Source organism: Eurosta solidaginis, chromosome 5, assembly GCF_040869045.1.
Source record: "Eurosta solidaginis isolate ZX-2024a chromosome 5, ASM4086904v1, whole genome shotgun sequence".
Classification (NCBI taxonomy): Eukaryota; Metazoa; Arthropoda; class Insecta; order Diptera; family Tephritidae; genus Eurosta; species Eurosta solidaginis.
Window position 1 is genome coordinate 216,901,867 of NC_090323.1, and position 26,620 is coordinate 216,928,486.

Below are 26,620 nucleotides of genomic sequence, written 5' to 3' on the forward strand. Positions count from 1 at the left end.
CGGCAACGTTTTAACAGTTTTAAACGATAAAATTTAACGCCATATCTCTTAATTATTTAATTATGTACATATATGCATGCATATGTGAATGAAAAACTATTCTCGTCGTAACAATTTTTCTAAAATATTTACTAGCTAGCAATTGAATACTTACAATTAGGAAAGTGGCGCCTAATAAAACCGCCTTCATGCGCACATCCAAATCCATAGGAAAAGTTATACCAAAGAAATCAGCATCGGTAAATATTTCACGCGCTAAACCAGACCATTGTTTTGAGATCTTACCAATATGTTCACCGGTTAGGGAAAGAATCTGAAAGTATAAGAAATTTTATTATTTTCATTAAATTCAAATAATTTGAGAATAACTTTACCTGAAATTCTACATCACCACACATTGTGAATGTGCATAAAGGACCTTCGATGCGTAATACTGTATCACCAATATGATTTTTAATACTAAATGATGGTGAACATATCGACCATTCTTGTTCCACTGTACCAATAACATTGCCAGGTGGTGCAGTTACTTCCATAGTTTGTAAGCAACAGGGGAAACAACATGACGAACAAGCTAATGGACGATGCATATGTATAACTTCATTACGAAAATTATCGAAAACTTTCATATCAAATGGACGAGCTGGACCACACATATTACGCGTACAACAATCATTATCTTCTACAGCGTAGTAAACTTTTTGACCGAGCGCATTTTTTATTGAGAATTTATTATTTGTTTCGAAACCGGTGAATGCTTCAAGTAATTCAACTTTTTGTTTAACCAAAAGCTGGTCGACCATCGTAAGGTACTCCAAGCCGCGAGGACAATTCGGTATACCTTGAGGTATACTCATCCAATCGCCTGAAAAATATACGAAAATTTAATTGATTATTTGAATGTGCTATTAATATGATAAGTGACATTTAAATAACTGGATTCTTGTAATATTTTATACATCATTCGGTCACAAAGATTCTGAGCCAGATAAATCAGCAGAGAAGTCTGGTTCAATTTGTGAGCCAGATAATTTGTTAATTTTTAAATGAAACAACAGCGACATCTGCCTATCACAACTCATTTGTACAGAAATCACCAAACACTGCTCCTCAAGTCACCCATTGATCTAGAGCATTACCGGAGAATTCAGCGTTATACGGAAATAGAAATATCACTGGAAGATGGCTATTGTCCGCATCGAAGCTGCATAATAACATCATAAGTTATAATCTATGATATTCTCATAAATTGGTTGCTTATTTTTATATAAATAAAATTTCAGCATTTCGAAATCATACAAATTTTATAAGTTTGAAATTGGTTCTTCTACTAATTCTCTATTCTGCGTCATAAGGTCAACCCGCCTACCAAGTTTTGCCGCTATATCCGCCCTTGGTAATGAATTATCGCAATTTTTCGGTTTTTCGAAATTTTCGATATAGAAAAAGTGGGCGTGGTTATAGTCCGATTTCGTTCATTTGAAATGGCGAACTGAGATGAGTTCCCAGGAACTTACATACCAAATTTCATTAAGATACCTCAAAATTTACTAAAGTTATCGTGTTCACGAACAGACGGACGGACGGAGATCGGACATGGCTAAATGAATTTCTTGTTTCGCCCAGATCATTTTGATATATAGATGTCTATATCTATCTCGATTAGTTTATGCCGTTACAGGGTACCGTTATGTGCACAAAATTAATATACTCTGTGAGGTCTGCTCAGCTGAGTATAATAAACAGTGTTAACTGTGAACAGACGGCAAAGTTACTAGCCTGAACACATATCAAAAAAAGTCCCTAAATTATTCCTAAAACAATTTCCATAAGAAATAATTCCGAAAATAGACCCCCAAATCATCTCGAATGAGTTCCAAAATAAACGAGCTAAACGAAGAAAAGAAGTTCAGAGATGGTCCTTAAATGATTTCGAAGTAGTCTTGAAGTTATTCCTAAAATAATTCTTACAACTATACGAAAATTATCCCATAAACAAACCGGATTTATCAGGCCACATTCTCAATTGAGGCCGAAATTATCCTGAAATGAACTTTAATATAGTCGGAAATTTTACCAAAAACAACCCGAAAGTTATCTGCAAACAGTCTCCAAGTCATCCCGCAGAAAATTTCCAATTTATCCGAAGATATTTTATTGAAATTAATACCGAAATTATACCAAAACCTAACCAAAATGTCTCCGAACAGTCTCAAAATCAACCCGAAGAAAAATCCTACGTTATCCGGAGATATTTTCTCGAAATGAACAAAAAACTAACCGAATATAGATGCGATATGACCCAAGATAGTCTCCAAACTCAATCCTGATTCTGGCATTATCCCAATTTATATGCCCGATACCATCCTTAAAAAATCCCGAAATGGTCTTAAAAATAATTCTAAAATGGCCCCACACTGCACCTACATAAGTGAATTTTAAACCATCTCGGAATAGTCCCGAAATGCTCCAAAATGATTACGAATAAAAGTTGTCTCGAAACGACCATAAAATTGTAAATAAATAAGCCCGGACACAAGCCCGAAATGGGCCCATATTAATACCACATCTATCGGGTAAATAACAAATCAGTACCAAAGTATCGCAAAAACAATCCCGAAACATTAACAAAATGGTACCGAAAACATTCCCGAAACTGCGTAGAACTACTATCAAGAAATTAAAAAGGTTTACTTTGAATTACATGACAAACAAAAAATTTACAATTTACTGTTATCAATTACTGCTGCTACTATTTAAAACTATCTGATTATCTAAACCTTCACAATGACCCAATCAAAATACATATATACATAAATACATACATGGGTATATCTCAGCTAGTTTAGAGAAACAAAATTGAAAGCTTTGCCATTTGAACTAAAACCGCTCTCGTCAATTAAGCAAAAATTGAACATACGAACTTGAGACGTGAATGTGTGGCTTGATGTGCGATTTAGAAGTCAACAATGATTGAATTAGATACGACACCGCACTATGGATTATTTTAATAAAACTTGTCTCAAAATTTGGCACAAATCACCGGTAATTTCTATCGGTGTCAAAATCGCGTTTTGTGTTATCTGTCTCTTCCGCAAACTATCTTAAGGCTAGCACTGCTCGGGGATAGGTCGCCAAATATCTTTTGTACACACCAACTTTGCTGACAGATCATACAGGCTGCCGGATTACTGTAGTAGCGTTTTCCAAGCGTAATTATTAGCCATAACCAAAGCAGTAGGAACCCTAGAAGAGAATAGCTTAAGCTGAAAACGTGTTAACTTTTATATTGGCAGTCAAGCAACAATTAAGGCAATAATCTTGCATTGCACAGCATCTAAATGCGTATTAGAGTGTAAGCAGTCCCTGGAGAGAATCGGGACGGGGAAAAGCATACATCTATATTGGGTCCCAGGGCATATGGAAATAGATGGGAATGAAAAAGCGGATGAACTAGCTAAAAAGGGCGCATCCCTTGAAGCTTCCTCCGTAGACGTCCCAATTAGACTGGGCGAGATTAAGGGAAGGTGAGAGGTGCACTTGATCGACCAAACGGTAAAGGCGTGGGTTCAAGCGCGGGGCTGTAAAGTGTCGGAGATTATGTGTAGGTCTTACAACCTTAGACTAAAAAAATTGCTTCTATCATTAAAAAGAGAGGAATGTAGACTCATGACGGGTATTCTGACTGGACACTGCTTTCTGGCGTCACATGCCTTTAAGTTGGGCTTGGTCAGTGATAGCAGATGTAGGAGGTGCGGGCTAGAGGAGAAAACGATCGAGCACATTCTGTGCTCGCGCCCTGCGCTTGCCAGGCTAAGACTTTAGTTATTAGGAGTGATACAGTTGTCAGATCTAGAAGCAGCAAGTGGCTTAAGTCCTAGGAAACTTCTAGTATTTGCCAAGAGGACGGAGTTATTTTATAACATAGGTCCTGGTTTTTGAAAGGGGTTTTCAGTTTGGTCGTTAAAACAAACTTCTGGTAACACTACGGACTCATTCAGTCTATGCGAGGTCCTTATGGACCGGCCAGTTCAACCTAACCTAACGTTGTTGAGCTAAGTAATCCCTTAAGATATTTATCAGATATTGTGGTATATTGAAATTATTAAAAAGCCCTTTTTTACCTCCTAGATGACCAGTAACATTACGTCATGCTTGGTTGCACCAAATGATGAATGAACTAACCGTACTGCCTTTCATTTGTTGGGTAAGATTCTTGCTACAAGGAAGTTGTTTGGTCATGTTCAACAAAAGCTTTGAACAGTAATTATTTCTAAAAAGTTTCACGTTGTGGACTTTTTAAACAATGTTCTCACCCCCAGAATATCGAGGTGAGCAAATGAGAGGCTAAGAGCTTTATCGTTGTGTCCTGGTTTAAGTATGCTTGTCTCCATGGGTCTCGAAATACTTCTTCTCATCGCACTCTCCAATATGTGACTTTAGTTTGTTTGATGGCGGTGCAGAGAGGCTTCTTCGCTCCGTCGTTACCATTGTATGTTTGTTAGTGTGGTCCTTAATAAAATTAAGAATTTTTTGCTGTCTTACCCCTTCAATCACCTGTACCACGGCAAAATATATAACATAAGTGTTGGAAGCGGTTAAGGCGTGTCGCACAGGGGCCAAAGTCCATGTTACTGAATGAGGACCATCTAGCATACAAGACTTTGGTTATTAGATGAAAAAATGTGTGAGTAACAAGTACTCGTAAATTTCAATATGTAGAGACACAGATACAGTTATGTCTAGCAAAGTTGCTTTTATATTTATTAGAGCTCGCGCAGGGTTCGAGCAGATAAACAGGACAACAGAGGCAACTTTACCAAAAATATATAATTTCGCAATTTTCGAGAAGAGCTTCGTCGGCCTCATAACGGTAGCAACCGGTACCGATAAGCTATTGTTTTATTGTCGGCTTATTATCGATAGCGAACTATTATCGTCGAGTTATCAAAATGTTATCGGCGGGTTTGAGGTGTGTCATCGAATTTATTTTGAGCTTTCATCGGTTTCTTTCACGACAAAGCGATGAGTCGTCAACAAATCAGTAACACGCCGAGATAAACAAATTATAACTTTTGTATAACACGCCGATAACAAATCTATAATTTTTCGATAACCAATCGGTAATTTTTTGATAATAAATCAAAAACTTCTCGATAAATAATCGATAACTTTTCAATAATAAATCGTTACTTTCTCGATAGCAAAACCGTTGTTATAGATCGCAAATTTATATAATAAACCTTTCCTTTTCTTCCGTTCTTTTCCTTTCATTTCCTTTACATTTCTTTCCTTGCCTTGCGTTGCCTTGATTTGCTGTCAGATTTCCCTCATATTAACTTTACTAAGTATAGAGTTCCTACATTATGCTACACTGTAGTGATTAGTTATGCTTACATAATTATGCCGCACACTACGCCTACACTCTTACTTTACGCTTACATTTTGGATTCCCTCAAAATGTGAGCAAAGATGTCTACACACCAAAAATTACATTAATATTTGATTCTCCCTTACGAGACCTGAACTTTGACCTATGGGCGACACGCTTCAATCGCCTCAAATCATCATCATTCATTAATTGGCACTTAACCGCCTAAGCGATTTTGGCCTGCTTCGAGGTAACTGACGACGATTGGGAGCACCAAAGGAGGTCAAATCTTCCTCCACCTGCCTCCCCCATTTACAGGATGTCTCACCCTTCCTCTGCTTCGAAACTGCGGTGTCGACTGAAATACTTTCTTGGCCGGAGCATCTTCGTCCATTGGCATAACATGACCTAGACAGCGAAGCCTTTGGGTTTTTATACGCTGCAATATCGTCATTCTTGCATAAGGCTCATACAGCTCATAATTATACCTCCATCGATACTCGTCGTCGGTCAGGACCATAAATCGTCCCAAGAGTTTTTCTCTCAAACACTCCTAGAGCCATCTTATCTACTCTCGACACAGTCCGATTCTGATTCCGAGCCATACATCAGGTCAGGTATGATGAGCGACTTGTAGAGCGTTATTTTGATTCGTCGAGAGAGGACTTTTCAATTGCCTACTCAGTCCAAAGAAGCGCTTGTTGGCAAGCAATACTATCCGTTTGATTTCTAAACGGACACTGTTATTGCTGTTAATGCTAATTTCCAAACAGACGAAACCCTCAAAATCTCGAATTTATATCCGCCAACAGTGACGGGGCTGCCAAGGCACGAATGCATCTTTTCTTTCATGGATGACAGCAAGTACTTCGTCCGGTTCTCATTTACCGCAATAACTACTTTTTTCCTTTTTATCAAATCCAGAAAAGGCAGAACTCTCAGCGCTTCTATTTAGGCTAATAATATCAATAACATCGGCATACGCCAGTAATTGTACGCCCTTAAAATAGATTGTACCATGTCACTGTTTACTTCTATAGCTAGAATTATCTTCTCTTCTCGCAAGAAAGAGAACTCGCCTCGTTTGAAGCCCGTTTCGTTTCGAATGGCTTAGGGAGGTGCATCCTAATCCTTACGGAGCTGGTGTTGCTCAACGTCATTTGGCAGAGCTTTATTGACTTTGCAGGGAACTTAAATTCAGACATAGCAGCATACGAGTAGCTTCTTTTCGCGTTGTCGACGAAAATATGATGAATGTCGACTCTCTTGTCGAGAGTCTTTTCCAGGAGATGGCGCATGTGAAGATCTTGTCGATAGTAGATTTACCAATCAATTTGTTGACTATGGGCTCCAGTCTTTCGTATAGGACGCCAGATAGAACCTTATATGCGATATTAAGCAGGCTGATTCCGCGGTAATTGGCGCGGTATACTAGATGGCCGATCTTGTTCATTGGCCGGAGTACACTTAATTTCCAATCTAAAGGCGTGCGCTCATCCGACCATATTTTGCATAGATGATGCATGTTCTTTACCAACTCTTTGCCTCCTACCTGGAGCCTCTTAACTTAACTTGCCGGCATTATTCCTATCAGCCAGAATCTTAGATTACTCGCACTCACGCTGTTCTGGCTCACGTTATGTTTTTCTTCTAAATATGCGTCTCTCTTCCTTCTTCGCCACACGATAACGCTCCAGCATAGCGCAGGCTACCGCAGCTGTACGCAGAGTTGTCCTATTGGTCGCATCTTTCTTTACCGAGGCAGTGCGATATTCCTCATCATACCAGTTGTTTTTGAGGGCTCGCTGAAAGCCTATGGTGTCAGCATCGACGGTACGTAATGAGAGAGAAATACGGCCTCGCTGCTCGGTCACAAAGTCAGGCCGTAGATTGCTCTCAGTGAGCAGGTTTGAGAACCGAGTGGAGAAATCATCAGCTGTGTTTCGTGAGCAGCTTTTTGACGGCAAACTTCCTTGTGCCACTTCTCGCACTTTCTTTTCTGGACAGAGGGGTGTACTGTCATAACGTAGTGGTACGCGTCGATATTTGGACCTTGTAGAATGCGCACATCTAGGACACTGGAACTATGTCCGCCGTCGATCACTAGGTGATCAATTTAGTTTCGTGTTCTTCGGTCAGGGGACGGCCTAGGAGATTGGTGTATCTTTTTATGAAGAAGACTGAAAAAATCGTTCATTTCATATGGACCACCCTAATGGTTTGTATATGCATAAATACATCTTCCTCAATTTGTTTGGTTGTTATACTCAGCGTGCTTTGCACATAGAGTATATTAACCTTGATTGGATAACGGTTGGTTGTACAGGTATAAAGGAATCAAGATAGATATAGACTTCCATATATCAATATCATCAGCGTCGAAAAAAATTTTATTGAGCCATGTCCGTCCGTCCATCTGTCCGTTAAAACGATAACTTGAGTAAATATTGAGATATCTTTACAAAATTTGGTACACTAGCTTATCTGGACCCAGAATAGATTGGTGTTGAAAATGAGCGAAATCGGATGACAACCGCGCCCACTTTTCATATATATAAAATTTTGGAAAACACAAAAAACTTGATAATTTAGTAAATACTACACCTAGAATGTTGAAATTTGACATGTGGTCTGACATTGAGACTCTTGATAAAAATTTGGAAAAAATTTTTAAATGGGCGTGGTACCGCCCACTTGTGATAAAATCAATTTTACAAATATTATTAATCATAAATCAAAAATCGTTAAACCTATCGTATCAAAATTCAGCAGAGAGGTTTCCTTTATTATAAGGAATGCTTTGAAGAAAAATTAACGAAATCGGTTAAGGACCACGCCCACTTTTATATAAAAGATTTTTAAAAGGGTCGTGGACGAATAAAATAAGCTATATCTTTGAAAAAAAGAGCTTTATATCAATGGTATTTCATTTCCCAAGTGGATTTATAACAATAAATAGGAAAAACTTCAAATTAAAAAAAATGGGCGTGGCACCGCCCATTTTACGACTAAGCAATTTTCTATGTTTCGGGAGCCATAACTCGAAGAAAAATTAACATATCGTAATGAAGTTGTTTACACATATTTTCCTTATAGGAGAAAATATTTCTAGTAAAAATGGACGGGCCCGGTTAAAGACCACGGCAACTTAGATATAAAACAAGTTTAAAAGGGTCGTAGAGAAGAATAATAAGTTATAACTTAGCAAAAAATAGTTTTGAATCAATGATATTTCACTTATCAAGTTTTATTGTAAGAGGAAATGTGGAGACATTTTTTAAACGGGCCTGTTATGTAGAAAAGTAATTTATCTGAAATGAAATGTACAATTGAAGCTGACGCTGAGTATATAATGTTCGGTTACACCCGAACTTAAGACACCTTTACTGGTTTTTTATTACTATTTGAGTTACAGCTACCTTTACTAAAGCCAAATGATCCTGATATTATGAAATATTTACACTATAAAATCATTTCTGATTAGCTAATCTATTTGACTTAACACAAGCTTCTTTAAAATATCCCATTGTGCGACTTTTGTCATAACTTTTTGCAGAAATATAGATATTAATGTGCATGTATAACTTTTACATACTTAGCTGAATACGTGATAAAGTGTGCGATGCAATACGAGTACCTTTCTAATTCGGACAACAAAGATTTTTCAATTCGAATATTCATACGAGTACTGCTTCTAAGTATCAGTGGCATCATAACCTTGAGGCGGTCGCTGTATTGCATTAAAAAAATTAATTAAGTCGTTAATATTACATATAGAGCAACTAAGCTGAACTTCTAACTGTAAGATCTTACTAATATATATGAAATAATATGAAATATATATCCGACTTCGCATTAATTTACCGACTGGGATCTTGATAACAACTTTTAGTTTAGTTCATAACTGAATTAAATTGAAAACACGAGTTTTGAAGGAAACCGTTTCAAATTCGTTTGAAAATCTAAGCTAAGTGTTCGTTAAATGCAAGTTACCATTCCCTATATTATTTGAGCATACCTCGTATTTGGGAGTTTGTACTAATTTTGACGTAGATTGCATGACTCTTCTAAAGTGTTTTCATGGTTCGACACCAACTATGTATTTGATTAAAACGCACCTTATCTTAAATTAAATCGTAGATAACTTTATTTTCGTAGAAACATAGTAATCAGTAATACATTGTAGCAGCAAGGGCTATAATAACCGTTTCCTGTAGAGATTACATCGTTTCTAAATAATAACAATATTCTCCAACTTCCAAAGAAATAGGAATTGAAAAAGGGGGTGCGGCACCTTCCATACAAATTTAGTTATTTCTGCAATATTAACCTTAACCGTTCAAGTCGCAGTAAATACTGTACGAGGCAGATCTGCCAATGTGTGGATATGTAGACATATTGAAAAAAGGGTCTTGGCACCTGTATAAAAGTACAAATTTTCATATCGCATGTATCTGTAACCTCTGAAGCTAAATAACTTTACTTTGGTACCGCTGTAAAAAATGTTCCATGTATTTCATGTATTTCTTCTCCTCTCTCATCTACCCATTTCTCTCATTTTCATTGGCTATCACCCCTCTCCCGTTTCCACTTACATGCTCTCCGCCTACCCACTCACATACCCACGCGATCGTCCAAAATTGGATATCTTTCCGTCGTCTTTTACACTGGTTCATTTGGAACGATAAGGGATTGGCATTGAAAATGGGCGGAAGCGAACGATAACCAAGGCCACTTTTTCGATATCAAAAAATTTAAAAATTCGATAATTCATGAGTAACACCCGATAAATTTTGTACCTTGATTAGTGGAGTGTCTTGATAACGCAACATAGAAATTTAGTGAAATTAAAAAAAAAGGCTTTCTTTAACTTGATAAATATAATATACAACAAAAAAATCTATTACGATGGGTCTAATATCGAACTTCGAAAGCTAATATTTATATTTTTGAAAAACGGCGAAATTATTTGTTTGCTTATTTATCAATCGCTACAATAAAATTGGTTTAGTACAATACACAAAAAAAACAAGTGATTTTGTCGTAGAGTGCTATGGTATTGAAGAATACGGAAAAGTTCGATTGACGGGCACTGTGTAAAAAAGCTTTTTACCTCTTATCAAGCATCGACGGCTGAGGGGAATATCTTGGATGCCGTTCGCTTTCGAATCTCAGAATTTGGTTGAAGAACGCCTTGCAAGCAAGCACAGTTTTTAGCTTTAGAGAAATGTTGTAATTTTACATTAGAATTCTAATATAGTTCTCCAGTGCACCTCTAATCGAAAAGTAGGTTAGAGAACTAACACCACTATTATAAATTTTCATACGATAAACGATAAACGCTTGCTAGCGTATCGTAAAAAATCAGATTTCATATTGCGATTTCCACACGCCCGATAGATGTACTACTGTGAATGACAGCAGAGTTTTTTTTTTTACAAATTATTATACGAAAAAGATATAAAAACAAAACGCAAATACTAAAAATTCAATTGTCTTGTACGTAAAAGTGGCAAAAGTTTTTAAAAGTTGTAATAATAACATGTTTTCTGCAACCTCTGTTGCCTTTTATGGAAACTCACATGAACAAATTGACGAAACTCGCATAAAGGCCTTAGAAAGAAGAAAATTGAGAGATGCTTCCAATCTTCTTAAAATGAACTCTACACTGTAAGTACTTGACATACTAGAAGTAAATAAATAGATTTCAAAGTATGTCTTAACAGAAGTAGAAGGCAGTTTGCGCGCCCGTAAAAATAGGTGATCCATCCCAAATATTTTGAAGGTTTGTGCCATTTATCAACGATAGCTAGCGTAGAAAATTGAACAGCTGATGCGATAGTTAGCGTATGGCAATATCACGATAAACGATAAACGCTAACGATCGGGTTTCACACGCTAGAATTTATTTCATAATACGGTATAACAGATTGCAAGCGTTTATCGTTTATAATAAGGGTGTTAGTTAGAATTCGATTAATGAACGATTTGAGAAATACTGGAAATTCGAGGGCGTCATAGTTATCGATTATTTGTAGGGCATGAACAATCATCCTTAGACGTAGACATATAACGATATTTGCCGCCATCCGGTGGCCAAATCCTGAGCCAGATAAATAATTTTGCACGTAAATGCAACAACAACGGATTGAGCCAGATAAATCCATATAGAAGTCTGGTTCAATTTGTGAGCCAGATAATTTGTTAATTATTTCTTTTTAGGTTGGCAACGCGGCCTTTAGTATACCTACTTTTTCAAAAATAGATGTCGCTGCTTAGCCTTTCGCCGTATGAGTTAAATGAAAAACAGCGGCGACATCTGCCTATCACATTTCACGTGTGCGAAAATTTCACATCTGCTTTTCAAGTCTCTCAATGGTCCAGAGCATTCCCGTGAGAAGTGAGCGTGAGCCGGAGCTGTAAAACTCACTGGAAGACGGCATTTATCTCCATTTTCGTTCTTAACTCCTAACATTGTGCAACAGCCGGCTGGGTATTGGACCCACTTTTTTGTAGATATTGAGGCTTAAGTAGACAAAGTATTATCTCCGTTTTTCCAAGTTAGCCTCCTAAAAATAGATATCGGCTTTCGAAGTTCGGCGGCCACCGTGGTGTGATGGTAGCGTGCTCCGCCTATCACACCGTATGCCCTGGGTTCACACCCCGGGCAAAGCAACATCAAAACTTTAGAAATAAGGTTTTTCAATTAGAAGAAATTTTTTCTAAGCGGGGTCGCCCCTCGGCAGTGTTTGGCAAGCGCTCCGACTGTATTTCTGTCATGAAAAGCTCTCAGTGAAAGCTCATCTGCCTTGCAGATGCCGTTCGGAGTCGGCATAAAACATGTAGGTCCCGTCCGGCCAATTTGTAGGGAAAATCAAGAGGAGCACGACGCAAATTGGAAGAGAAGCTCGGCCTAAAATCTCTTCGGAGGTTATCGCGCCTTACATTTATTTATTTATTTCGAAGTTCGAAATTCTACATTTCGAAATTTTATTTTTTTTTGTTAATGCGTTCACCAAATTAAAAAAGTAAAAATGTGGTCGTGGTCCGCCTTTTTCTTTTATTTGAATGGCTAAATTCTTTTTTTGAAAAATTACAGTACGAGCAATTCCAGTGGAGAGTATGTGCAGCCATGAAAGAATTCAGCCCTTCAAATAAGGGAAAAGAGCGGACGACGGCCACATTTTTACTTGTTTAATTTGCTGAACGCGTTAAGAAAAAAAATAAAATTTCGAAATGTAGATTTCCGAACTTCGAAAGCCGATATCTATTTTTTGGAGGCTAACTTCGAAAAATGGAGATAGTACTTTCTCTACTTAAGCCTCAATCTCTACAAAAAAGTGGGTTTGGTCCAATACCCAGAAAAAAGTTGATTTTGTCGCATAGTGTAATCGTTAATTAAATAACTAGATTTCCCATATAAATTTTTCCCTTCGGTAAACGGTAATTATGATAAAATTTTAGCGATGCGGATTTTTTATTTATTTTTTTTTTTTTGAATAAAAAAGGCTCCACCTCTAGAGTGTAATCTCTAATTGAAAGCACAAAATCAAAGGGAAACGTGAAAATTTGGAAAAAAAAATAAAATAAAAATGATCTAAGATCGCGGGTTCGAATCGAGCTCAAGGCCTAACAATAATTTTTTATCATTATTATTGTTATGATAAATTTTTTCTTAATTGAAAAAATTTTTAAATTAGAATAGAAGAAAGAATTTGTAAAATTTTTTCTTTCTTCTATTCTAATTTAAAAATTTTTTCAATTAAGAAAAAATTTATCATAACAGTAATAATGATAAAAAATTATTGTTAGGCCTTGAGCTCGATTCGAACCCGCGATCTTAAAATCAGTAGGCCGATATAACAATAAAAATGATCTAGTTCCAGATTATCTATTGACGATTTATTGTAGATGAGGGCATGTGTAAAAGCTGTCCTATTGTAATACAAAAGAATAAAAAATCGTGAGAAGTTGCGCGCGAAAACATTGGTAGTTCCAAAATCAGTTTTGTGATAATTAAAAGTAGTAAGAGAAAAAAAAATAAAAAGTAGTTAAACGGGGAAAGTGAGCAAACTTGTGGCATGCTATTTCACTGGCCTTATGATATCATTCAAGTTATGTTCTGATTTATTATAAGGAGCCTTTGAAATATATTCATATAAATTATATAAGCTTATAATAACCCATTAAAAGTTTTTGATATAATAAAACAATGAAAATTTAAATAGATTTTAAACAATTGCACTTCAATTGAAAATTCACACTAAACAGCAATTAGAAATTCGTTAGAATTGGATTAGCATTCTAACCTTTTTCTCGATATCGAGAACAATGTCTCCTTCAGTAGTTCATTCTCACCTTTTATCCTCATCACTTAAAAAAAATGCATATCCTTTCTTTTTTGCCGATTTATTTAAACGCAACGAACGTCGAAATTTTTTCGCCAACGGTTTATTGCTCTCACGTTCGACTAGAACTTTTAATGTATTGCTACGTCTGCGCAAATATTCATATTTTTCATATAAATTATGCCAAATTATGCGCAGCACATTTGCTCCCACGTTACCGATACTCGGACCGTGATTATTGGCGTCATTGTCGTTACAAGTTTTTTTAGAAGCTGCAGCAGAACCATATAACTCTACAGTGGAAGCATATAAATTTTTACTAGATGGTGCTTCGCACATAGTACTTGGCGAAATTAGTTTAATTGCATATGAATCTCAGTCTTTTTGGTTCTTAATTTACTTAGTTTTATTAACTACACACAAGTAAAATTTCGTTCATTCAATTGGACCGCTGCCGTAATACTAAATTGATGTGGACGAATTTTTGTCGCACAAAGCCGTAGAACCATCACAATCGCTATAACGTTGTTGTAATACACAGCGTTTGTCTCTCATTTCATTTGGTCAATTAAAGAACTTAGTGATAAGATGTGAAGGTACCGTTACCGTAGAATTTACAATATCAAACGTAATGCTCGGGTCTTATTTTATTATCATTACATATCGTCGCTGCGCTAACGAAAACAGTTATGTGTTTTTTTTTTCAAATTTTTTGTATTGCATATTTTATTATCACTATATAGAGCCCACATTTCCGCATATGCCGTTTTTTTATATCTCTTTTGGTTTAGAAGTGACTGTGCTCACAGTAATAGAAGTAATCTGAAAAACGGTTATGTACGTGTTTAAAATTTATTTTTTTAATCGCTGGCGAAAGTGATTTGATTTCAATGTAAAAATAATTACAAACCATTTCGCTTCCCAAGGCAGCTGGGCTAGATCTCAAAACCCGATGTCCTCGAAACTTTTATAAATCTTTTGTGGCTACTTTCTGTTCATGCCCAAGGGCGTCCCGTAGTCTGCGCCTTAGCGCACCCCACTACCTTGTAGCAGCCCTACTGCTCAGCAAGCTACAACAAGTACCCGCTGCTGCTCACGCCCCACGGAGCCACCAGCTCATACGAACGCTCCTACTCATAACTACAATCTACGTAGTAGAGTCGGTAGCAATGCCGAGCATCAGCCCCCGCCCCATTTTCTTCTACTCCCTCAGCCCGACACTAGCATTCGAGTAGGTCAGGGAAACAGACTCTTAGTCCCTACCACCTTTTGCACCATTTGCCAGCACAGAATATATATGTTTGCGACATCTGGTCAATGCAGCTCCAGCCTTGGACGGTGCCACTTTACTAGATGTGCTGGTGTCAGCGACGGGAACCCCCGACGGGTTTCATCGCGCCATGCTGCCAGCCCGCAAACCCACCTACAGCGGGTACCCAAATGCTTACCCAGGGGCACAATAGCAATTGCGTTCTGGCCTCCCTCAACTCAGACGTAGTCACCTATCACTTACCCACAGAGTGACGGCGTCTCCCCCGTTGCACTTCAGAATTCTGCAGTTAAACTGTAAAGGGTTAACTGGGAAGATTACGGAGAAAGTTGATTTCTTGAAGCGGCATAACATCCGCATTTCAGCGATCCAAGGGACCAAACACACAGCAAGATCTGCTCTTCAGCCTTGCTCTGGACATAACGTCCACAGAAAAGATCGCGAGAGCGGAAATGGAGGCGGTCTCGCGTTTATCACTCACCACTCAGTGCAATATAATCTATTTGATCCCGGCATCGGTATCACGCTACCGACTGCCTTACACGCTAAAATCTTAGATGCGACTTTCGATCAGGGTCTACATTTTGGAGAGCATTCAACCGCATTGTATCGAAAATCCACAGCCGTAAGAAAACCCTCAAATTTCTTGCCGCCAACACTTGGGATAAAGACAAAGAAACGCTCATTACTGCTTACAAAGCAACTGGCCGGGCGATTGCATGCTACTCGTTCCCGATATTGTCGCCAAGCCTAAAGGTTACTCACTGGAAGAAAATACAGGCCTGCCAAAATACTGCCTTCAGAACCGCTACCGCCTGTCTTCTTATATCCCGAGAACACTACGTACACAATTAGGCGAGAGTACTTTCCATTAGCGAGAGAAATGAAATGCTAAACAAACAGTTTCTGTTGAATACCCAGAAACCTGGGCATCCCAACAGACATCTGATTGATGAAGCTACACCTCCCAGGGGCTTAAGGGGTCATCTCCGTAAGCATTATGAGGAAATACGGCAAAAATTTCATACATTTCCCTGCCGCCAAAAGCAAATTTGAATCATGTTTGAAAGCATCTATGTGCTATAAAACGGCGCAAACATTTATCACGTCGTAATGGGTTAAAACACATGATTTTTTCCTTTACATATCAATAACATACTCTCCATAAAGTATTTCAAAAATACGACATTTGCAAAAATTTGCGAATGGACACCAGAAATATGTGTTTTTGATCTCCTGAAAATTTACTGAAAAACACATAACTGTTTTTGTGAGCGCAGCGACGATATGTACTTTTATAAACATCTTTATGATCTTAAGCAGAGAAGGCGCGCTAAAATGGAAAAATTCAAATGTAAGAGTCATTCGTAGTAACAAAAGGTTAATCGTTTTAGCAAACAAATATCTTTAATTGTGTAGATACAAAAAAATTTGAAAAACATTGACTATCTTTATTGATTTAAGAGTTGATATGTCCATAAAAATAAAATAAACAAATTTTAAGCACTTCCTTTATATAAATGGACAAAAATCAGCGAAAAATGTCTCCTTATATAAAGACATATTCTTGCTAAACTTTGATTTTTAAATTTTGACATAGGCACATTCCATTTCAAGACACCCGGTCCGCGCAGGACGTGATTTTTGATTTCGATGAAATTTTAATATGTTGTTCTTTGGTCAAAATAATGAAACACGTGTTTTTTTTTTTTTTTTTTTGCCTCAAACAATTTTTTTTCGGATTTATCGGCAATTGAATTCCATTAAATGCAATCGGTATTTTATTTACCTATTTTTTCAACTGTCAATAACTTTGTCAAAAATTAACCGATTCTCATGACTTTTTCTTTGAAATGTTTGTTATTATATTTACTTTTCTATAACTTTATAAACAACAGCATATAGTTTAAAAAAAAAAATTTTGTTTAGTATTTAGTAAAAATTTATGACTTTTTTTCAAAAATTAATTTCTCAAAAAACGTTACTTTTTTGTGGTTTAAACTTTTTCTATATTGAGTGAACAGTTCATATTTCAACTTGGCTAAATGCCTATTAGCCAAAACTTGTTGTTTTCGAAATATGAATTTTTGAATATTAATCTTTTTTTCGCCATATATTGATGCATTACATATCAGCATACAAGGCGATCAATGCCAAATGCTTAAAATTAATTAAAATATCACATTTATTATTGAAAACATTCATTTGTTGTTATTTTTAAGAATTACAGTGATTTTGTAACAGGACATGGCAAAGGCTCTTGTGACGGTATTGGAGGTTTAGTGAAATATTTTGCCATATACTGAAAAATAATAACAAATGAATGTTTTATGGAATTCAAAAAAAAAAAAAACACGTGTTTCATTATTTTGACCAAAGAATAACATTTACAATTTCATCGAAATCAATAATCATGTCCTGCGCCGACCGGGTGTCTTGAAATTGAATGAGCCCACAGAAATTGCAAAAATATTTATGAGAAGTAAAAATATAAAGGTGGAGCGAAATTGATTGACCAAGCAATACAAGTCCTGCTATATGGTGCAGTCACATGGATAATGACAACATCTGAAAAGGCGGCTCTGGGAGTGTTCTTGACAGGTTAGGTTCAACTGACCGGTCCATGAGGACCACACATAGACTGAATGACTCCGTAGTGTTACCGGAAGTTTGTTTAACGACCGAACTGAAAACCCCTATCAAAAACCAATACCTATGTTATAAAATAACCATATCGCTACAACAACAACAACAACAGCTCAAAACATGCTCGATCGTTTCCTCCTCCAACCCTCACTTCCTACATCTGCTATCACTGACCAAACCTAATTTAAAGGCGTGTGACATCAGAAGGCAGTGTCCAATCAGAATACCCCTCATGAGTCTACAGTCCTCTCTTTTTAATGATGGAAGCAACTTTGTTAGCCTAAGGTTGTAAGACCTACACTTAATCGCAATATAAATGTACGTTTTCCCTGTCCCGATTCTTTCCAGGGATTGCTTACACTCACACACACCTTTAGAGCTGTGCTATGCGAGATTATTGCTTTAAGCTCAGATAGGGATATGGCCGTATGGCCTGCGCTCAAGGTGTGGCCCGAGGCACCGCTTAACTGTCAACATAAAAGTTAACACGGCTGCAGTTTAAGCCATTTTCTTACAGTGTTTCTACTGCTTTAGTTACGGCTAATACTTCCGCTTGAAAACCGCTACAGTGATCTGGCAGCTTGTAGGATTTGTTTATTCTCGGATCAGCACAGTACATACTACCTCTATTGTGGCTTTAAGAGCCCTCTCGAAGCGCAGATAGGGAATCAGGTACTATACTACTATGGCCGTATGGTATGCGCTCAAGCTGCCCCGAGGCATTGAGCTTTGTTACAGTTGTTAAAACTATGTTCTTTACTACCAGGTCTACAGGTGTAATGTACAGAATAGCATACAGTGCAGCCGTCGGGGTTGTTTACAGGGCTCCTGTAATCCTAAGCATTGATAGCCTGCATGCCACCTATAATTTTTGGGGAAGGTTCTTTTTTTGCGGCTGGCCACCTAAAAAGTATAGGATAGGGTTTACAATCGCTGTAAATAGCCAATGAGAGAGAGGGCGATAAACTCCACGTACACCCCAGCATTCTTTTAACGTATTGTCGAGGCCTTCTTCGTCTCTGTTCCACGTTGAGCTTCCACGACAAATTACTGTCTAGAATGATTCCTAGATATTTTGCGCAAGGTTTCTCCTGTAGGCTCACTCCTCCTAGTTTAAACCTGGTTTAATTTGGAACCTTGTACCTTTAAGTAAACAAGACCACATCCGTCTTCTCTACGTTGGCTGTTGACATTAGATGGTATGAATGTCCCCAAGCGGCCTATTCATCAAAGAGCTAATCGTTGAAAAACACTTTCCACTTCCTACAGTTGCAACGTAATCTGCGTAAGCCGTAAGCCGCCTGGGCAGTTGGTTGATGGCCAGCGTCCATAGCAGAGGTGATAACGCCCCACACTGGCCTCATACAATTCCCATTGTGAAGTAATCTTCTTCTTGGTGATAAAAGTTCTTCGACAGTTTTACGGAGCTCTACGCGTTGGCGACGGCGAGTACTGAAGAAAATTTCACGAGCTTTATGCAAACATCAACATAGTCCAGCGATTTAAAACGCAGCAGCTACGCTGGCTAGACTATGTCATGCCGCCTATATAAGCAGAGGAGGAGGACGGCCCCAATTCGCTAGTTAACCCAGCGAAAAAGGGACTGGCACGCCTTGTTGGGCGGAAATATTCGTTTAAACTGCTCCAGTTAAGTAAGTAATATGTATATGTGAGGGGCTGACGTTTGTAAAAAGTAGAATATTGGCAAAGCATGACAACTTAGCAGTTTCTTTCCTCCTTCTCCGCTACGTATGTGACGTATTATATTTAATTGGGTCGGTCATTAGAGAAAGTTACGGACGTTGGTAGTTTTTTGACGTATAGCGGCACCTTATGCTTATTAAAAGATGTTTCGGATCTGTGAGTTTTAGTCACCTTTCCCCACAGACGTATCTTACCGCGGGCCGTTGTGCCCTTCTTGTCCCTGTCTTCATCTGCTTGTTCTTCTTCGTCTTCCCTTGGCTTATCTCTAACACTATCTCAACTTATATTTCTAACTCAACCTTTACCCCCTTACCGCAACCTTTATCTTTAACTCTGCCATTGTATCTACCTCCAGACTCTAAATCAACCGCTTTTTTACAGAAGCTATTAAATACGATTTCAAAAATGCCTCGATCACGGTGGCACCTATTGGACAAAAAAACATTGCATTGAAAACAACCGTAGGAAAAACTCCTGTCCATAACTTCCGTTTGATGTCCACGTTGAAAAAAATACATTCGGTCGTACCCCCGGACCGCGAGAGTATACAAGGATCATCCTGGGATTGTTTTGTGTTTATTCCGGGACTATTATAAAAAAAAATAAATGTAAGGCGCGATAACCTCCGAAGAGATCTAAGGCCGAGCTTCTCTTCCAATTTGCGTCGTGCTCCTCTTGATTTTTCCCTACAAATTGGCCGGACGGGACCTACATGTTTTATGCCGACTCCGAACGGCATATGCAAGGCAGACGAGTTTTCACTGAGAGCTTTTCATGGCAGAAATACAATCAGAGCGCTTGCCAGACACTGCCGAGGGGCGACCCCGCTTAGAAAAATTTTCTTCTAATTGAAAAATCTTATTTCTAAAATTTTGATTTTTGATTTCCGGGACTATTATGGGTTCATTATTTTCGAATCATTTCGAGATATTTTCTGGGTCATTTCGGAATTGATTTCAGATAATTTCGGGATTGCCTCCGGGATCATTTCGGAACTGATTCCAGATAATTTCGGGATTGCCATCGGGATGATTTTCATATTGGTTTGGGGATCAATTCTGTACTATGTCCGGATTATATAAGGACTATTTGCGGGTTCGATTTGGAATTGCTGCCGCGCTATCTTTTGATCATTTCGGGAATATTTCGAGATCGATATCGGGATCATCCCGGATGACTTTGGGACTATCGTAACTTTTATCGAAATTATTTTGAGATTGCTTAATGCTTTTCGGAAAAAAATCGGTATTCCTTTATGGATAATTTCGGGTACATTCCCGCATCATTTTGGAACATCTACCGGTTATTATTTATTTTGCAACTATTTCCATACAGATTCAGGATTTTTTTTCGGGACCACTTCCGTTTCACTTACTCCTAGCCCCGGGAACAAATTTCTTTAAAAACTGTGAGTTATTCGACCCAGACCAATAATATTCAGTATTTGTGTGTCATATGCCAATTTTACATTATATTCCTTGTTCTGAGGTAGCTGCCATTCCTCTTTAAGCAAGAACAAAAACAAACCTATCACGTAAATGTCAATTGCCTCATCTGAAGTAGGTCACACCCTATTTGTTGGATTCTGCGTTTATTACATTATCAAAAGCGCACGTTTCTGGAAAAATATTGCTAAATAAGGCGCATCCCATTGTACTCACAAAAATTATTGTTTAGACCACGTTTTCACATGCACTAATATACAATAAATCCTCAAAAGATAAGGACCTTGGGGAGTCTTATCGATGTTGATGATCCTTTGTCGGGTGCAGATCCCGTTCAGGTACCAAGCCCGACCATCTCGAGAACGATTTGGTAGGACCACATGACATGACCCACCCCCCCAGATCCATGAGGAGTTCGGGGTCACCAGAGCCTAGGCTGTTAATGAAACAGGATTCGCCACAGATAGGTGAGGTTGACAATTGTGTTGGGCATACCTACCGCGGGTATATTTTAACCCGATGTTTTCACTTATCGGTTCCATCCTAGAGGTGGTTCTTTGTCTACGAAAATATCGGCATCTCGTAAAATTTGTTCATAATCATCAATTATTAAAGGGAATAATTGATATATGAGACCTAGTTATTTAATTAACGATTTGAAGTAAAGTACGAAAATGAAGACAATCTCGTTGTATTGTAAACTAGGTCTAAATTGTTAAAGCCTTGTGCTCGAATTTAAACCCATAATCTTTCAAATTAACCGGCCGACAATCAACAACAATACATATGGATGTAAATCAATTACTACTGCTCATTATTTTTAAAGCTAAATAAAGCAAATCTCTTCTTTTCTTGCGATAAGAATCACCACAATAATAGGTGATGGTATTGGCATGAAATACTTAAAATATATTAACACAGATAAACCTTCATACATACATATGTATGATCTCAGTGCAGCATAGTCATTGACCTGGTATTTACTGTATGGAAATTATGAAAGTTTTTTTCTAATAATCTAAGTCGACTTAACAAATTTACGAATTTAGGAAACGTTTAAATAGCACAGAACTGAAATTCGAATCCGAAAGCAAATTGAAACAGTTACGGGAATCGAAGCCGGAACTGCAACCGTTAACGATGCCGGATTAAAATTCCGACAGAATTCAGAACAGCTGTTACTAGCCCCGGAACGGAAATTTAGATTTGAACGACCGGAAACAAAATCTAAAGTAGAGGCCTCTACCCGAACCAAAACAAAAACCGCAAATTTAAACGGAACCGACACCAAAGACGAACCAGAAAGCGAATTTGGGCCGAAGACAAAACCGTAATCGAACAGAAACGACTCTGAATGAAAAAAGTCGGAACTGAAATTCGGAACCGAAAGCAAACCGAAATAGTAACCGCAAGCGAAGCAGGAACTGAAATCGTTATCGATACCGGATTGAAATTCTGAACAGAATTCAGAACAGAAGCCGTAATCGGAAGCCGTTTCCAACCCCGGAAAGGAATTTTAAATTGGAACAAACCAGAAACAAAATCTGGAACCTAGGCCTACACTCGAACAAAAACAAAAACCGGAAATGGAAACGGGTCCGAAACCAAAGCCCAACCTAAAAGTGAACTCGGGCCGAAGACAAACCCGAGGCGCTTCCCAAGGCAGTCGGTTCTATGTACCGGAGCGACTCGGGATTTTTCCCGACCAAGGACACCTTTAGAGCTGTGCTATGCGAGATTATTGCTTTAAGCTCAGATAGGGATATGGCCGTATGGCCTGCGCTCAAGGTGTGGCCCGAGGCACCGCTTAACTGTCAACATAAAAGTTAACACGGCTGCAGTTTAAGCCATTTTCTTACAGTGTTTCTACTGCTTTAGTTACGGCTAATACTTCCGCTTGAAAACCGCTACAGTGATCTGGCAGCTTGTAGGATTTGTTTATTCTCGGATCAGCACAGTACATACTACCTCTATTGTGGCTTTAAGAGCCCTCTCGAAGCGCAGATAGGGAATCAGGTACTATACTACTATGGCCGTATGGTATGCGCTCAAGCTGCCCCGAGGCATTGAGCTTTGTTACAGTTGTTAAAACTATGTTCTTTACTACCAGGTCTACAGGTGTAATGTACAGAATAGCATACAGTGCAGCCGTCGGGGTTGTTTACAGGGCTCCTGTAATCCTAAGCATTGATAGCCTGCATGCCACCTATAATTTTTGGGGAAGGTTCTTTTTTTGCGGCTGGCCACCTAAAAAGTATAGGATAGGGTTTACAATCGCTGTAAATAGCCAATGAGAGAGAGGGCGATAAACTCCACGTACACCCCAGCATTCTTTTAACGTATTGTCGAGGCCTTCTTCGTCTCTGTTCCACGTTGAGCTTCCACGACAAATTACTGTCTAGAATGATTCCTAGATATTTTGCGCAAGGTTTCTCCTGTAGGCTCACTCCTCCTAGTTTAAACCTGGTTTAATTTGGAACCTTGTACCTTTAAGTAAACAAGACCACATCCGTCTTCTCTACGTTGGCTGTTGACATTAGATGGTATGAATGTCCCCAAGCGGCCTATTCATCAAAGAGCTAATCGTTGAAAAACACTTTCCACTTCCTACAGTTGCAACGTAATCTGCGTAAGCCGTAAGCCGCCTGGGCAGTTGGTTGATGGCCAGCGTCCATAGCAGAGGTGATAACGCCCCACACTGGCCTCATACAATTCCCATTGTGAAGTAATCTTCTTCTTGGTGATAAAAGTTCTTCGACAGTTTTACGGAGCTCTACGCGTTGGCGACGGCGAGTACTGAAGAAAATTTCACGAGCTTTATGCAAACATCAACATAGTCCAGCGATTTAAAACGCAGCAGCTACGCTGGCTAGACTATGTCATGCCGCCTATATAAGCAGAGGAGGAGGACGGCCCCAATTCGCTAGTTAACCCAGCGAAAAAGGGACTGGCACGCCTTGTTGGGCGGAAATATTCGTTTAAACTGCTCCAGTTAAGTAAGTAATATGTATATGTGAGGGGCTGACGTTTGTAAAAAGTAGAATATTGGCAAAGCATGACAACTTAGCAGTTTCTTTCCTCCTTCTCCGCTACGTATGTGACGTATTATATTTAATTGGGTCGGTCATTAGAGAAAGTTACGGACGTTGGTAGTTTTTTGACGTATAGCGGCACCTTATGCTTATTAAAAGATGTTTCGGATCTGTGAGTTTTAGTCACCTTTCCCCACAGACGTATCTTACCGCGGGCCGTTGTGCCCTTCTTGTCCCTGTCTTCATCTGCTTGTTCTTCTTCGTCTTCCCTTGGCTTATCTCTAACACTATCTCAACTTATATTTCTAACTCAACCTTTACCCCCTTACCGCAACCTTTATCTTTAACTCTGCCATTGTATCTACCTCCAGACTCTAAATCAACCGCTTTTTTACAGAAGCTATTAAATACGATTTCAAAAATGCCTCGATCACGGTGGCACCTATTGGACAAAAAAACATTGCATTGAAAACAACCGTAGGAAAAACTCCTGTCCATAACTTCCGTTTGATGTCCACGTTGAAAAAAATACATTCGGTCGTACCCCCGGACCGCGAGAGTATACAAGGATCATCCTGGGATTGTTTTGTGTTTATTCCGGGACTATTATAAAAAAAAATAAATGTAAGGCGCGATAACCTCCGAAGAGATCTAAGGCCGAGCTTCTCTTCCAATTTGCGTCGTGCTCCTCTTGATTTTTCCCTACAAATTGGCCGGACGGGACCTACATGTTTTATGCCGACTCCGAACGGCATCTGCAAGGCAGACGAGTTTTCACTGAGAGCTTTTCATGGCAGAAATACAATCAGAGCGCTTGCCAGACACTGCCGAGGGGCGACCCCGCTTAGAAAAATTTTCTTCTAATTGAAAAATCTTATTTCTAAAATTTTGATTTTTGATTTCCGGGACTATTATGGGTTCATTATTTTCGAATCATTTCGAGATATTTTCTGGGTCATTTCGGAATTGATTTCAGATAATTTCGGGATTGCCTCCGGGATCATTTCGGAACTGATTCCAGATAATTTCGGGATTGCCATCGGGATGATTTTCATATTGGTTTGGGGATCAATTCTGTACTATGTCCGGATTATATAAGGACTATTTGCGGGTTCGATTTGGAATTGCTGCCGCGCTATCTTTTGATCATTTCGGGAATATTTCGAGATCGATATCGGGATCATCCCGGATGACTTTGGGACTATCGTAACTTTTATCGAAATTATTTTGAGATTGCTTAATGCTTTTCGGAAAAAAATCGGTATTCCTTTATGGATAATTTCGGGTACATTCCCGCATCATTTTGGAACATCTACCGGTTATTATTTATTTTGCAACTATTTCCATACAGATTCAGGATTTTTTTTCGGGACCACTTCCGTTTCACTTACTCCTAGCCCCGGGAACAAATTTCTTTAAAAACTGTGAGTTATTCGACCCAGACCAATAATATTCAGTATTTGTGTGTCATATGCCAATTTTACATTATATTCCTTGTTCTGAGGTAGCTGCCATTCCTCTTTAAGCAAGAACAAAAACAAACCTATCACGTAAATGTCAATTGCCTCATCTGAAGTAGGTCACACCCTATTTGTTGGATTCTGCGTTTATTACATTATCAAAAGCGCACGTTTCTGGAAAAATATTGCTAAATAAGGCGCATCCCATTGTACTCACAAAAATTATTGTTTAGACCACGTTTTCACATGCACTAATATACAATAAATCCTCAAAAGATAAGGACCTTGGGGAGTCTTATCGATGTTGATGATCCTTTGTCGGGTGCAGATCCCGTTCAGGTACCAAGCCCGACCATCTCGAGAACGATTTGGTAGGACCACATGACATGACCCACCCCCCCAGATCCATGAGGAGTTCGGGGTCACCAGAGCCTAGGCTGTTAATGAAACAGGATTCGCCACAGATAGGTGAGGTTGACAATTGTGTTGGGCATACCTACCGCGGGTATATTTTAACCCGATGTTTTCACTTATCGGTTCCATCCTAGAGGTGGTTCTTTGTCTACGAAAATATCGGCATCTCGTAAAATTTGTTCATAATCATCAATTATTAAAGGGAATAATTGATATATGAGACCTAGTTATTTAATTAACGATTTGAAGTAAAGTACGAAAATGAAGACAATCTCGTTGTATTGTAAACTAGGTCTAAATTGTTAAAGCCTTGTGCTCGAATTTAAACCCATAATCTTTCAAATTAACCGGCCGACAATCAACAACAATACATATGGATGTAAATCAATTACTACTGCTCATTATTTTTAAAGCTAAATAAAGCAAATCTCTTCTTTTCTTGCGATAAGAATCACCACAATAATAGGTGATGGTATTGGCATGAAATACTTAAAATATATTAACACAGATAAACCTTCATACATACATATGTATGATCTCAGTGCAGCATAGTCATTGACCTGGTATTTACTGTATGGAAATTATGAAAGTTTTTTTCTAATAATCTAAGTCGACTTAACAAATTTACGAATTTAGGAAACGTTTAAATAGCACAGAACTGAAATTCGAATCCGAAAGCAAATTGAAACAGTTACGGGAATCGAAGCCGGAACTGCAACCGTTAACGATGCCGGATTAAAATTCCGACAGAATTCAGAACAGCTGTTACTAGCCCCGGAACGGAAATTTAGATTTGAACGACCGGAAACAAAATCTAAAGTAGAGGCCTCTACCCGAACCAAAACAAAAACCGCAAATTTAAACGGAACCGACACCAAAGACGAACCAGAAAGCGAATTTGGGCCGAAGACAAAACCGTAATCGAACAGA

At 38.5% G+C, this 26,620-nt stretch overlaps 1 protein-coding gene across 4 annotated transcripts in view; it reads right to left on the minus strand.

Annotated features, from left to right (window-relative positions):
- The window catches only part of scramb1 (scramblase 1), a 45,039-nt gene that overhangs the window by 10,482 nt on the left and 7,937 nt on the right, over nucleotides 1-26,620 (minus strand). For 3 of the 4 annotated variants that reach the window (XM_067788274.1, XM_067788276.1, XM_067788275.1), the window contains exons 4-5: nucleotides 375-865; nucleotides 155-313 (exon numbers count right to left, since the gene is read on the minus strand). In XM_067788274.1, coding sequence (XP_067644375.1) covers nucleotides 155-313; nucleotides 375-865 — 650 coding nt within the window. Of the gene's footprint in view, nucleotides 1-154; nucleotides 314-374; nucleotides 866-13,729; nucleotides 13,882-26,620 lie in introns of those variants that run through there. The other variant, XM_067788278.1, reaches the window with a different exon arrangement.